Raw genomic sequence first — 15,560 nt, 5'->3', positions numbered from 1 at the left:
TGCAGTGGCTACCTCACATAGACCAATGCAATTTCATCATATCCTTCTCACTTTTGTAATAGCGATAGCAAGAAATCTTTCTTCTCCTAGTCAGTATTCATTCTAGTATTAAGCATGTGTTAAAACAAAGGTTCCCATCCACAAATGTCCTGAAGATTCCTTTGGAAAAAAAAAAAAAAGGGTTCAACTTAGAATGTTCTTCCCAAACACTTTGTCTACCTCTTGATGTTTTTGAAATCAAACTTCAGGTTAAAAAACTTCAGCATTTTCTTTTTCACTGCTCTATTTAGTCCTAAACTTCATACAACCCTTATTAACATAACATGAGTACCTTCTGTGTCTTAATCCCTGTTGCATTATTTACAGGTGTTCTATGCTTAAGAACGGAAAGTAAAGACCTTACCTATTAATGGCTTTTCAAGGGAAGGGTGGGCCTTGAACTCTCCTGGTTTGCAGTTCATGTCTTGTGGCAGTCTACAGCATGAGCTTGTCAGTCCATATAAGCTGAATCTTATGTTTAAAGATACATACAGCACGTGCTATTAATTTGTCTTGGTTCTCCCTATTGCCAGAATCCAGCCAATTCTGAGTATCCCAAGAGATGCTGTTGGACATGGAGAAACCCAGGCACCAGACTGTTCTTCCATTACTGATGCTCGTAACAATGAATCTCTAAACATACTGGTCAAGGAACTAGACAGTAATCTAGATTTGAAATTCAAGATGCCAGATGATCAAGCAAGACAAGTAAGAGACCTTTTCTTGCTGGTTTTCTTCTGTCTTCAAATTCTCCTCTTATTGCCTTAAAAATCTCGCTCAGAACATGGAAGATTCTGATATTTAAAAGATTACTTGATACCACAAGCCAATCATTACTTCCAAAAAAGGGGAGCAAGTGCTTTCTAATAGGGCTGGAGGAAGGGAGAACTTCTTTCAAATGCTGACCAAAAGCACACAGAATAGGAAATGTAATTTACTATTTGAAATTACTGCTTTCTTCTAAAACGTCTAACAGTCACTTGACATGATTCATCTTCCTGGGGTTTCCAATAACTACGGTGTTCTACCAAGTTGGTAACTTTAGGCTGGGATTAGTCCTTCATATTGCTTTCTGGAGATTGGCTGCTTTAATCGTTACGTGTTCACATCATCTGTTTAGAACAATTTTTCTGGGGTTTTTTTCACTTTACAAAAGGGAAGACATAGGGATGTGAGAACTTGAATGACTTATGTAGATATATACTGTAAAATTTATTCAGTTGCTCAAAAAAAACATTTTAAAATTCTAATCTTTGTTGTCCAGGTTTTACATTCTCGTATCAACAATCAAACTATTACACAGGCGAAGATAGAAGCATTTCTAGATCATGCCATGAGAAAGGTATGTCAAAAACTGTAGAATGAGAATTCAGAATTCTTATTTGAGGCTTGTTTCTATACTTCTAAAAAAGTCAGTGAGCGATGTGCTAGAAATAAGGTTATTTGCTGCCTGTAACTGAGATGACACTAACTTTAAAATCCATGTTTACAAGTAAAGCACAAACATACAGAGAAGCATCTATTTAATTTAGCTTAGTGTGGACCAAACAGCCCTGTGGTTACCTGTTCTTGTGACTGCAAGACGTGGAGCAGCAATATATTAGCTAATCCTGGCAGCCATTTGCTTAACTGAGAGAAATATCTTGGAACTGCTCTATCTCTCACCCCTCCCTGCATGCTCTTCCTCCTCCTCCCCACTAACCTGCCTCCCCCCCAGCCTCCTCCAAAGAAACCAGCCCTCTGTCAGGATAATGAGCACAGCGTGCACATCTGTATAACACCCCGTGGAATGCCACCTCCATCTTGCGTGGGGCCTCTGAAAGTCATCACAAATCAAATGACAGGAAGCATTGAGATAGAGGTTGCCTCTTTTTGATGTGTCAAGCTGATATATCTCAAATTAACTCTCTTGTGCAAGTTGTGTCAAGGCAGTGTATGTATGTATTGGTTTTAATCTAAAATCAGTACCATTTACTACGTGCATCTGTCTTACCCAGAAGAAAAATTAACAGTAGGGGTTGATTCCTGTTATTACGCTGTTCAGAACAGTCCTGTGCATGTCTAATGTCTTACTGTTGCAGTGCACAGGTATAAGTATTGTATTCTGTTGCCTTCATGCTAAAAGTCTAAACTTCTCGCTCATTTAGGTGCTGATGTAAGAACACTGTTGTGTCATGCCTGTTCTCTAACGATAAACTGTCTAGAGCAGGAGTGCCACAGTTGGTATCTTTGTATTGGGAAAGACAAAGTGCTAATAACTTGCTGAGGATTTAGTTAAAGAAAGGTCATTGAGACCTGTGGATGAAGCGTAAATCAGTGAGGAGTTTGATGTGAATAACATGCAAGTAACGTTATGTATGTGCATTGCAAAGTAGGGGTGATAAATACATTTACAATTCTAGTTCATGCAAGGTACTCCGAACAAAGAGGTAATATATTCTATTGATATCTTCCGGTTCATCTTGAGCTACAGGTAGAACCCTCCTGTATGAAGTGGTTTTTAAAATCTGGAAGAAAATCTGTACTGATTAACTTTTTCAACACACTATTACTCTAATGCCGGCTTTATTGCCTTAATACAATACTACTGTAAAGATCCTTATCTGTTTCGCTTCTTTAATTCTAGCTGCATGTTTCCTGCTCATGCGTGCATTTGGGCTTCAGATGTGTAGGTTGGATTGGACATTAATTTCAGTTGTTGCTTTTATACTTTAAACTCTGTAGAATTGGGTAACACAGAATGCTGAAAATATTAAAAAATAGAACGTGTTTCTAAACCATTTCAAACCCTTCCATCTGAAAGCGGATGTCTTACGTAGCTCTGTCCACCTGTCAGTATTGTAAAGTTTTACTGTTTCTCCTCTAGGATGAGTGTTTGTTTTTTCTTATAGGTGAAGGAGGAGGAAGGAACATTCAAGGTGTATTTGACGCTTCCTCCATTCTTCCACCTGCCCTCACTTGTCGCTTGCTGTCTTATAATCTTTAAGTAGATCTAATGCATGTCACTTGTCAACTTTCATAAGACAAATAGATAACTAAATCTTAGAAAAAACAACTCTGAAACCATAAAATGACAGGAAATCTCAATGTTGGATATAGGACCTGGAAGGACATCTAACAACGATTTAAAAGCTGCCTGACCTTCAAATTGTAACATTTCTACATAGATCTGTGTTAATGTAATTCTAAGACTCTGAAGTGGCTCACAGATGTTGCTTCCTGAAGTGAGTTAACGGTTATCCCGTGTTATCTTTTAAGGGATTTTGTGGTCATGGTATAAGGCAGTCATATGAGTAGAGTGTGAGCAACAGCTGCTACTAAATTACAGTTCAGACTGTAAATCGCATCAGTTTGAGTAGAGCAGAGCAGATTGACTGATCAGTCACAGCAAAGAGTAATTTGTATGTAGTTAATAAGGTAGTATGCAAGGGTGAGTTTTGTTTGTTTCTTATGAAAGAGCAGGCAATTCTGTCTTCCTGAGACACCACTTCATGGGTGTTTTCATCCTTCTCCCTGACTCTCCCATAGCCAGAAGATCCTCTGTGGCTTGTGCTTAATGAAGCTGGATTGTACTGGCGTGCGGTTGGAAATAGCACCTTTGCTATCGCCTGTTTGCAGAAAGCATTTAATTTAGCTCCACATGAGTATCAAGACATCCCTCTGGTCAATCTTGCTAACCTCTTGATTCATTATGGTCTTCATTTGGATGCCAGCAGGCTCCTGCTGAAGGCTTTGGCCATCAACGCCTCTGAGGTAAGATGACGGTTTCTGTGTTCGTTCAGCAGTGAATGTCTTTTCCTTTGCTATTTTCTAAATATATGTTACTTACTTGGGCTTACTTACCTGTGTCTTTGTGGGTTGCAACTTACGTTAATTTTCATTTACACTGTTGATCGCACTGGGGGTGATGCTGGTTGCTGAGACTATAAACATCTAGAACAGAAGTTCTTCTAAAACACGACAGACTTTTTGCCTCCCAAAACTTGCATTACCAGTAGTGGCACTAAGGAATCTAGTCCTGGCGTTTTTGGCTACTTTTTCATCTAAAACAGAGATCCACAATGCTGTCAGCATTGTGTCTTGATTTTAAAACCCTTGAAGCAGCATGTGTGTCACCAAGATCTTTGGCTGTGTAGACATCTTTTCTGTGCCACTTTTTATCTGTGCTGTTTTATTTGTACCTAGATTTCATCTATATACCTAGAGGAAAAAGCTGTTTTCTTGTTGTTTGCTGACTTCCAACAATAGATTCAAAACAGGTTTTCTGTATTTCTGAATGGTAACGTTATAAACATTTTGTAGGTTGTCACCTATGACACATAGAAAGTTTCTGTATAAACTGTTTAAACTACAGAACTGACCAGAATAATTGTGAAAAGGAAGGCAGGGGTGGGGAGGGTGCGTGGCAGGGGACACCTTTGCTCTAGCAAGTAATTTTGGTCTTACATTTGAGATGCTTCAGTAAGAGGTTCAAGTGACTTTTTCCTGTCCTTCTACTTCTGTAGATAGATAAACAGAGAGCTTAAACCTGCCAGGCCACCAGTCACAGAGCACATAAAAAAGCTAAAAACAGAATAAGCCTTTTCAATGTAGCATTCAGGAACAATTTTGCAATTGTTGGAGAGGAACCTAGCCCATCTGGGTGGCAGGTAAGAGTGCAAAAGGGAACTACAGAAAGAGCTATGCTTGAATGATGGGCCTTAAGCAGAGCACTTGAAAGCAGAGCCTTGGAGGGAAGGAGGTCCTTAGCCCCATGCTGTGGGAGTAGGGCTTTTCTTCAAAAATATTGGCGAGTCCTACCTCGTTACCACAATGCCTGCTCCTATTTTTTTTCAGGCATTCTCAATACCTATTGTATCAAAAAATCTGGCAGGATAATTTGTACTTGAATAGTATTTCCTGGAATATAATGGAGAGTAAATACAAATTAAAATGAATTACAGCTACAGGGAGTGAAGGATGTGCTATATTAGCAAAAGCTTTTTTAGAAAAAAATCCTCTTGCTCAGCTTGCACCTTTTTCTGAATAGTGTTTAATAATACAAGATGAGTTTGAAAAATCTTAAGCCACTGATAAGTCTCCAGATTTTCAGATAATGAATGTAAAATTATGTCAATGGAAAAAATGACTGCTGAATTACAATATTACAGTCATTATTCTAGCATTATACTGTTAATTGCAGCAAATTACTTTGTGTAAGTGAAAGACTTTTTTGTCAACAAAATGTAATGCTTTACTGTGTGCCTATATTAAAGTGCTAATCAAATTCTACCCAGTGAAAAAGGTGTTTATAATTTGTAGTTTTTAAAAAAATACATATTTTAGGGAGATTAGCCAAAAGCAGTGGACAAAAATACTAAGTTTTATAAAGAATTTAAAGTAAACATAAATGTATACCCCTAAGCTAGTGTGACATTGTGTTTTCAGTAACCTACTTCTGCTCCAGTAAATCCTGAACACTCCTGACAAGTGAAATGCATCTGTCCTGCTAGAACACTAGTAATATTTTTACTGACGTTTTGCTGACTTTTAATCATTGTAAAACGTCTCCAAGCATTGAAATTTAGTTCTTTGCTACACTGTGCAGTAAGCGTGAGGTTTATGATGGGTTATAAGTAAGTATTTAATGCTTCATTTCAACTTGTGTGTATTTAACAGCTGGTTTTCATCGTAGGAAGATGGAATCCTGAACACAACCTTATGTCAAAACAGCTTTTGTTTAGCACCAATGCATGAAGCTGTTAGTTCTCCATTCTAAGAATAGGCAGCTCCTATTTAAGAAGTTTTCTAAATTCTTTCCAGCCAAATTTGGGAGGGTGTGGATTGACAGGGATTTTTCCTAGTTGGCTTCAGTTTTAAACAGTGAACATACTTATGCTGGGGTACGTTGCTTTTCTCTTTGCAGCCTCTGACTTTTTTGAGCCTAGGAAATGCATATCTGGCTCTGAACAACCTTAGTGGAGCCCTGCAGGCCTTCAGACACGCTCTGGATTTGACGACCAAGTGCTTGGAGTGTGAAAGCAGCCTGAAGATGATCCGCTGTTTGCAGTTTTACCCTTTTCTGTACAACATCACCTCTTCTGTGTGCAGTGGTAAGCAACTGCTTAAAGATGGACCACAAGTGAAATACTGTCTATTTGCCTTGGGTGTTGCACCTGAAATTCGTGATTACTTCTTTTCCAAGGATCCTCCCTTTTGCTTTATAGGGCTTCCTCCCTGTAAGAACCCAGGCTGAGGCACTGCTTTTAATGGAGAAGTTACAGTCCATTAAGAAGTGCTTGAGGGTCATCTCTTAAATATCTAGAGGGCTGCCACTGAGTTGCAGATGGCTTCCTGAGAGTGTCAGTAATACCTTAACAGCCTCACGGATGTCTCTTCCTGGTAAATGAGGAATGCTGCATTCAGTATTTATGGAAGTGCACAGCTACACTGCTAGGCTACGCAACAGCCTCTTTGTACATCCCCTCGAATTTTACAGTCAGATGGATATGTTTTCTTAAAGCTGAAGAATTTGGTGAAGAGCAGTTTAGTTTTAATTCATATCCTTTCGGTGTGTTCAGTGCTTTGGATGTCATTTTCTGCTGTTCAGTCTTTACAGAATAGACTATATTGCGTCAACATAATTTTGTTTCTATGGGGTCTGTGGTCACTGCTCTTAACCCTCCAAAAAGCTGTAAGAAGAATGACTTTGAACCCAGTCTCTCCCCGAAAAATATTTTAAAATATTTGAGATAGAATACTTTATTGTCCATAGTAGCTACTTGTAGTTTAAAAAACCCCAATAATAGCTTTTGGAGATCGATTCTTTCATTTCAGTGAATCCCATGGAATATTTCAAGTATTTTGTCTGTACTTCCATATGGCTAACATGCTGCTTATGAGCAATCTTGAAGAACACTTATGAATATATTTTGCAATCCCTTCTCTCTCAAATTGTTACTAAGGTGTCCTTTGTTACTAAGGTATTCCTTTGTTTTTAAGCAGAAACCTCACATGAGAGAAATGCTTTTGATTTTTAGTATTGCTAGGACTTACTCTGAATTGTTTTTTTAATTCCCTCACCAGTGCAAAGACATGGAGAAACCTCTGATTTACCATCTAGAATTACTCTGTCTAAGCATAGGCTAGAGGCCATCGTATCTCCTGCTACAGTATGGATCATGCCATTGTAGGTGAAATTCCAGGACTATGTCATTAGAATAATACTATCTTCTATGGCCTTATGCATTTTGCCCTGATCGACAGCACATCAGCTGTGCGGAAAAATTAATGCTGTTTGGCTAAATGTAGTGTAGGAAATGGTATTATGGCCCAGCTGCTGGGTCTCTGGCTGACTTCTGTACCGTCATTTCTTACACTGGTACCTATCACTGAATCTCTTAACATCAGATTGCCCTTCTTTTAAAAATCCCAATAGATAGAGTAAGCAGCAATGGAACTTGCACATTTCATCACAAAAGACGCTTTCGATGTTCTGGAAAAAAAAATGTCAATGTTTGTTTACTTTTTATTAAGATCTTCTTTAAAAATGGCTGTAACAAGGTTAAAGTTGTTTCAGCCCAACCTCAACGATAGCCACTCTGTTTTGAAGTTAAGGAGAAAGTAATTTAACAGTATATTCACAGAACTGAGGCAGTAATGAGGGATGGCTGTATTGGAACCCCAAAGTGATCTTTTACATCTTTCTTTTGTGTTGTACGCTTTTTCTCCTTGTTATAATACTTAAAATACTCCTCTGCTTTGGCTGATTCTTGGCTGCTGTTTGCATTGATTCCTGATCCATTTTGAGGCCAACTATTACTGCATATGCTGTTTAGTAAGTTTTAGTAAGTTTCTTGAATGTGAGGAGAAACCCCTATCAACAGTGCTTGTGAGAAAAGTGTTACCTTTCCTTTTTTTGCTAGCTTGGCCACAGGTTAACACAGTGAGTGTGAATATATTCATTGGGATTGGTTTTATTTGTTAACGAATCTATGAAGCTGCTAAATCAAGAGAGAGCTGAATATGCCTTAGCATGTTAATTTGCTCATTAAATTTCAGTATTCCTGTATTTAAATATTTTACTCTCTATTTTTGCCTTTTTCTGGGACTCTTCCTGTCTTAATATTTCTTTCTTTTTCATTTCTATTTATAATATCCTTTAGGTCGTCTTTTGTCTGAGTGCAAGAAACCTGAAAGTATGAACCTGACAAATAGTGTAAATTTCTTGTGCAGAAAAATTCTTGTGCAGAGCATAAAATAAACACACTGGTTAATTCAACCTTGATGATGATTTGTGGTTTAAGTCAAAACTCAGAATTCAAAAATGGAAAGGTAGATTTGCCTATCTTATTTTCATAAGGTTTGGGGAAATACTTTTTTTCCCCCACTGTAAACTTCAACTGACTCGAGAGGAACCTTGACAGGCTGTATGAAAGTGAGGTTAAGTCTCCAAAACCAGAATTATTTCAAGAACGCGTACCCAGAAATCACACTTCGCACTTAGAAGTATCCTGAAATTTTGGGAGTCCTCTGTTCATCCTTCAGTCCAAAGAAAAGAGTTGAAAAGAGATTGTAAGTTTGAATTTTGACCTTACATACGTAATGCAATAGTACATACAATTATTCAACCTAAGAACCTGAAAAATGCAAACTGTATTTAGATGCTAATATTTAACATTACCTGTTGCACTTGGAGCATTTGTTAAAACGTTAATGTCATGTAGACTTACGAGATTCATAAAGCAACATAATGTGCTCTTGTTTGGCTCCATGACAGACTGGAAGGCACATTTTGATGACAAAATGCAAGCTGAACACTACTTTCACACACCTTTCTGAATGGGGCTTTAGGTTTAGAGCTAACGTAGCACATTTGTAAATACATGGATCAAGTGTCTGCTTGACAGTCCCAGTATCACTGGATTGTTACTTTGGGAGATTTTCACATCCTTTCAGATCATGTGTGGCTGCTTGGGGTCATCTGATGCTGAATTTAGTTTGTCCTCTTGTTACTATGTACTTGATGGCATGTCATAACTATTTATATCCTTTTAGATGGATATATTATGCTGAAAAATTTACCAAGAAATGGGAATGTCAAATGTCTCTGGTTTAATATTTTGTTTTGATAAGCATTCATTCAGTATTTCTGCAAGTAACAGTAGTAGGGCTGCCTGTGCTTTGGGTTGTAGGCCCATGTAATAGCTGTGGTTTTGCTTCGCCTGTCAAAAGCCTCTATTCACAAGAACTGAACCCAACACGGAGTTCCTTGCTCTGCTGCCGTGAGCCATCGGCAGAATCCAGCAAATGGTCAGTGGGAGTTACATGTTAGCGTGGGATGGAATTTGGGATCAAAAATCTGTATTTGTAGTCTGATTTTTTTTATTACAGTATGTGCCTGGTGTGTATTTCAAATAGGTGAAATGGGAATTTTCTTGAGCATGTTGGGACATTTGCTGTTAGCACAGGACTTTGGAAGTGTGAAACACTAATGCTGACTTGGTGGACGCTTGCTTATATGCTCCTGTCTATACTGCTGCCTGGTACTTTTTTTTTTTTTTCTAACTTACCTCTGTTCTAGATAGAAATTTATATTTCGAACCCAAGTCACTTCACGCCTGTAAGAGGAGGAATTAAAAACCTCAGACCAACAATTTTCTATTTAACATCTGCTTCCTGTATTGAAATTTACATAAATGTTTGGGTTTGTTGTAAAAGGATTTCTAAATCTGCAAATGGTGATTTTTTTTTGCTTATGGAGGAAGTGTGTGAAGTGTGCAAAATTTAGTACCACTATAATCATCTATGACATGTGTTTTAGGCAACTGCAGGAGGTCAGTGAGTTGCGACAAATCCGGATACTGTAGAGCACCAGTGCTGCAGTGCAACATACGCCTCCATCACTTGGACCAAGAGCCCACATGCTGCCTTATTCCCAAATAACTGAGAAAGTGGTCAGAAGACTTCATTGTTACGGGGTTATTCTGTGGTGGTCATTCTAGAGGTGACTTGGCAGTGTTCAGTGTTGCTACTGCATGATCAACCGTTACGTTACTGGCAAGTCAGTTCCTGAAGCATGTTAAGTAGCAGAAACCTCATGTTGCTTGACAGATACCTGAGCAGCCATATCTGACACACAAATAACAGGACCAAGAGACTTGTGTAAGCGTAAAGAACTTCATGTGAAAAACACGGTCAACTCTCAGGGCTGCAGAAATGAGATACTTTGGCTTTGTGCTGCTCATTAAGCTAGTAGAGAAAGCCAGCGTTACCTTTGATACTGAAATGGTGCATTGCCAGGGTTTGTTTTGCACAACTTTATGGCAAAAATTGCAAGTTGCTTTTATCATGTGAGAAAGCCTGTAGAGGAATATCCCGTTAATGCCAAAGGGATTGTTCCTGTGGCACTTCATTGGCTGATGTGGACATTCAGATGTTGTCAAGCCTTACTAAAAAGTATACTAGCAGCATAATTCTAGTGTGATGGTCAGCTGGCTGTTGAAACATGCTGATTTAATTGCTGTTGCATAGGACTTTTCCGTACGTGTGTAAACAGAATTGCTGCTTGGACAAGCAGAAGTCATTTGTACTCAAAATATTTTTACCTGACTGTAAGCACCTACCCCTGACTGACGGTTCCAGTTAGGAGCTCGTGCACTTCACATTCTTTTAGACAAGATCAAAATTCACAGTCACTTTTCACAATCACAATTCACTTTATTAATAGACAGATGATGTTCAAAACACGATGCACAACGTCTTTCAAGTTTCTTTAGTCTCTCTGTCTTTCGTTACTTGGCAGGGTAGTACTTTTACAAAAAGCTTTGTGCTGCTCTGTTGGAAGTAGAGGCAGTGTGAGTGCATTATAAATGTATGGGCGTGCCGTCAAGATATCGGAACGTTTTCATGTAGTGATGTGTGTTTGAAAGCAATGCGTGCTTCCTTCCTTTATGACTTAGTTCTGTAAATGTGTACAGCAAGAGCCCAATGATCCGCTTTAAGTATGGCTTCAGTGCCCTCTTGTGGTGCAAATACCTTGTACCACATGAAGTCGAAAGTCTGGTTTGATTTCATCTACGTCCTCTTAAAATAAAATGTGGGGAAAAGGTATTTGATCTTCTAAGTGTATGGATTTTCCTTTGTCCCCCAGCACTTAAGTTCTTACAAAGTTAATAAGCTTAGACCTTTAAGCAAATTGACCTGAAGAGGAGAGGTTGACCTGAAGAAGAATGAATCTCTGCTTGAAACCCTAATAGCAAGCTTATGGACAGATTAAATAACATGTTTAAATCAACATCACAGTTTAAGCCTCTGACTCTTAACTTGACAGCTGCAATCACGTTGAGTTCCCTATAGCGATTTCAGGGACACAAAACACTAAGCAAAAGCTTCACATACATTTTCTTTACAATAGTGTGTTAAACCAGAGACATGTGAAATACTTTGCATTTTTAAATGCACCCTTCACTTAGTGACCCTCTGCAAGCTATGACTGACAAGGGGCTGCTGAATTTTGGTTCCACTTGCTACAGATTTAGACATTTTTAGACATTTTTATCATAATAGCATTTTGGTTTCTTCCGTATCAAGCTGCTGTGTCTTGTTCCTTCAAGGAACGCTCATCACTGACAGTGTTAATAGGTCGAAAAGGGGATGTTTACTCTTGGGGTGAAGGGTGTTGAGCTTAGCTCAGAATTTGATCTTGTTTTAGTTGAAGCAAAAGCCCAGATTCTATGCCAATTGTATGGGATTCTGAACTGAACACTACTGTCTGTTTAAAATTCAGCTTTTTCTTTCTTTGACTTGCATATCATATAAAGGCAGAATTCTTGAGTGCTCCCGAGCCTTATTTAGACTACCACAAGTGTTTAGTACTCTTACTGATGTGGTTATATTAATGGAAGGGATGGGATCTCTGACCATTCCTTTCTCTATTGCTTTTACTCTCTCTCCATTGCCTTATGGGAAAGTTCATCTGTATAAACACAATAGTCAAGCCCAGTAGGGTTTTTAAACAAGCAGAATTCTGTGAAGCACGCAAAGCTTGTCAGAGCTCTCAGAAGCATGTCATGGCAAATGTTTGCATTGTCATTTAAGAGTAGCGTCGAGAAAATGGGTTCTGTCTTAAACAGCAGCAGTTCTAAAATCAGTGTTATCATTTGAAGTTAAATACTCACTTACTTATTTCTCCCCCCAACACACACATGCGCGCACCCGCGTGCCTGTTGTTGAACCTGCAGGTTCCACCTGGGATCTGAGAATCGAGCTGGATTCTTTCTCCCTCCAGCATTTCTGACAACGGAGATCATCCAGTGTCAGTCCATCTGAAAGATGTGTTGGTGCTGCACAGCGGAGTCTGGGTCACCGTATTTGGGCTCTGCGGTGCTGAAGGAGTAAGAGGAGGTTAAATTGTACTTGTGTAGAATGGAAACGTCTTACTGAATGCAGGCAGGTGGGAGATGGGAGAATGAGGACTGTTTTCTGTCCTGTTGGACGCAGACATCCCTAAGGGGTGGGGGCATCAGGAAATGTCAGATGTGCCTCTGACTGGGAGATCCTGGAGAAATCTTCTGTGAGAACGTGCTCTGTGGGAATAATGTGACCCCCATTATTCTTTCCATTTTGTGCCACCATTTCTGCATCAGTAGCCCAGCAAGGGAAGAAGCCGTTCCTACCATCCACCTTTGCTGCAATAATCATGGCATTTCTAAAATTTTAGTGCTGTGATGAGGAAGCCAGTTGGCCAGACGCAGGCTTTTTGATACTTTTTACTATTTGCTTTGGTGCCTACTGTATAAATCAGATCTTCCCCTGAAAAGTCTTTGTCTAGCATCTCTTGAGTGGCTGAAGGAGGTCGAAAGTGAAGGACCTCACACGGATAGCGTTGTGTCAGGCTCACTTTGAAACCTGTCTTTCCTTTCCTTTCTTTTGCATTGCTAAACATGCTAATGGGTGAATTTGGTCTGCAGCATCTTTTTATGCTGACATTAGGCAATTTCTTTAAATCATGGCTAGCTTACACACTTACTCTGCTTATTTACAGCATGACAGTGTACCTAACAACTTCTCCCAACAGTCATCAGTCTCACTTCGCATCACGCTCTCTTAAGAATGGTGTGCCTGCGATATTTAGTGTTCTGTATTCGTTCGGTCTTCTCCCAGGATCAGAAGGCTACAGGCTAGCAGAGGTGGGAGAAGGAAGTCATGGCCTCAGCTGCAGGAGTAACTGAGGAAATGGGGATAGCACAGTGGAAGGGAATTTAGAATTGTAGGAGAGTTCAGTGAGAGTCTACTGATGCAGAACTATTCATATACGAAGGAAAAGCAGTACAGTATTAAACTAAATATGACATTTCCCATTTTTATCTGCCTTTATAGTGCAGCTGATTCTTCATGATATCTTATGTAGATCCTTCAGTTACTTCAGCATAACTACATGCTCATGTAGTAGGAGGAAGATCATTGGGGTAGAGTGGAAGGGAAAAGGTTCTCTTCCCAATTACATTTTTCAAAACCTGCTACCTTCAGTTATCAGATGTGTTAACATTTCCCTGCAATGTTTTTGGTGCTTTTTTTTGATAGGAATGTAGAGAAAATGAGACATATTTGCTACTGTCTGTGTCTTCATCTCTTTTAGGAGGCTGCTTTTGCCAGTGGTGGTTTCTTGCACGTAGCTGCTAAAAATTCTTACTGAACCTGAACAGTGTGCACTGCCTAGAGCTGGACCTTTTTAAAAAGGCCCAACAACTGCATATGTTCAATAGCCTTTTTAAGAGCTACATCTCCAGGAAGATGTAGTTGCACAAACAACTTCATAGTAAAGCCACACAGACTGAGTTAGTGAGTTGGTTTAAATATGTGATCCCCACGTATGGGAGAACTGACAAGGTGTAGTTTAGTGTCATTAACAAGGTGCCAAGACCTTGAAGGCTGTATTCACTTGGCTTAAATCTGAGAACTTGTAAAGTGGTGATGTGTAGCCTCAGCCTATAATGAGTCATGTTGAGATTGTCTCAAAGCAGCATGCAATGCCATGTGCTCAGATTAAAATGAGCACTGCATGCTGAGCCATGGAGTGCCAGGCACTTAACTACCCCTGATCTGTCTACTTTATTGATTTGTTTTTTCCTTTTAAGGTTGGTTGCCTGGTTCATGTGAGTTTGTGTTGTGCTCTGACTGTCCTCAAAGCTTTAAATCTATCATCTATTCTGGCTGCTAGTGACTGAAACTAGGACAATTCAAAGTTTCCCTAGAGGAAGAGATTGATGCTTCTTGAATGCAGCGGTTTTGGGGAGAAGGGACATTCTTCCAAAAATTCCTAGTCTTTCTGCAGGCACTGTTCCATAGCTTCATTCTATTCTAGCAGTGTGAGGAGAGTATTTTCCTGTTGAATCCTAAACTAGGGTGGTTGGCAGTATTCTTGTCAAAATCTTCTACAGGTATTCCTTACCTGGACTTAAGAAAAGACTAACCTGATTCTTGTTCATTACTCCCTCAAAACCAGGATTAATTTTTTTATCTTACAGCAACAACCCTGCTTCTTCATGGAATTGTATAAAATGTGGCCTGTCAGACAAACTGCTAAGCACTTTAAAGCTGTCTTAGATTAGGAGCAAGGGGCATACCTGCCTGACCAGTTAACACAGTTTTGCTATTTGAGTGTGTCAGTGTCTCTGATCTCCAGTTAGGAGGAGATTGCATGGATATCTATCCCAAACAAATCTATAAAAAGTCATGGACCAAGTCTGACTCTTCATCTGCTTCTGTGGAGCAGTATAACCTAGTGAAGAGATACACAGATAAACATAAATACAGCCTATCCAAAATATTTTCTTAAAATAAAAAATATGAAAACAGTTCCCTGTGGAATACTGTTTAAATCCCAACATACGGTGTAAACCTTACAGACAGAGTGGTAGTCAAAAGACACACACTTAAGGCCGTTACTTGGCTTTATAGTGCCACCCCTGTATGTTGGGAGCAGTGGAAAGCTAACAGTGACTAGTTAACTGTTGTGGAATTCAACTACACGATGCCATTTCTCATGAGTAGGTTACTGTTGTACTTAAAGTCCCTCTTAAACTTGAGTTCATAGGTATCACAGGATCTGACAAAATATTTAATGTTTAGCATAGGAAGAGGTATGGTGGAGGAAAGATTAGAAAGAGAGCAAAACAAGTGCAGGCCACAGTTACCTTTGCTTATGCTAGTGATCCTTAACTAGGAATGTCCATGGCTTAATCAGAAACAGATTTCAGAAGTGCGTTGTGTGCAGGGAACTAAGTATTAGTAGTTTGATATTCATAACACACATTATACTGTGGTCTACTGTGGGTGAGTGTTTATTAAGGAATTAATGAGTAACTGTTTTCTCATCTGACAGTAAAAAAAAAAAATTTAGCACATAGGAAAAGTCACTGAGGACAAGCCTTTATCTTCAGAACATAGATGTGCTTGTTTCTCTTGCTCTCTTTCCTTTCTTCCCCAAAACAAACAAAAAAAATCAAGCTATTCTTGAGGCACAGTCTGAAGTTCAGACT

The 15,560-nt window shown here is 39.2% G+C and overlaps 1 protein-coding gene across 1 annotated transcript in view; it reads left to right on the top strand.

Annotated features, from left to right (window-relative positions):
• The window catches only part of TTC17 (tetratricopeptide repeat domain 17), a 59,483-nt gene that overhangs the window by 23,065 nt on the left and 20,858 nt on the right, over positions 1-15,560 (top strand). The window contains exons 13-16 of the mRNA XM_074852498.1: positions 573-747; positions 1,304-1,381; positions 3,568-3,792; positions 5,945-6,131. Coding sequence (XP_074708599.1) covers positions 573-747; positions 1,304-1,381; positions 3,568-3,792; positions 5,945-6,131 — 665 coding nt within the window. The remainder of the gene's footprint in view (positions 1-572; positions 748-1,303; positions 1,382-3,567; positions 3,793-5,944; positions 6,132-15,560) is intronic.

Source organism: Strix uralensis, chromosome 29, assembly GCF_047716275.1.
Source record: "Strix uralensis isolate ZFMK-TIS-50842 chromosome 29, bStrUra1, whole genome shotgun sequence".
Taxonomy (NCBI): Eukaryota; Metazoa; Chordata; class Aves; order Strigiformes; family Strigidae; genus Strix; species Strix uralensis.
The sequence above is the reverse complement of the archived record's forward strand: the minus strand, read 5'-3'. Positions and strand labels throughout refer to the sequence as shown.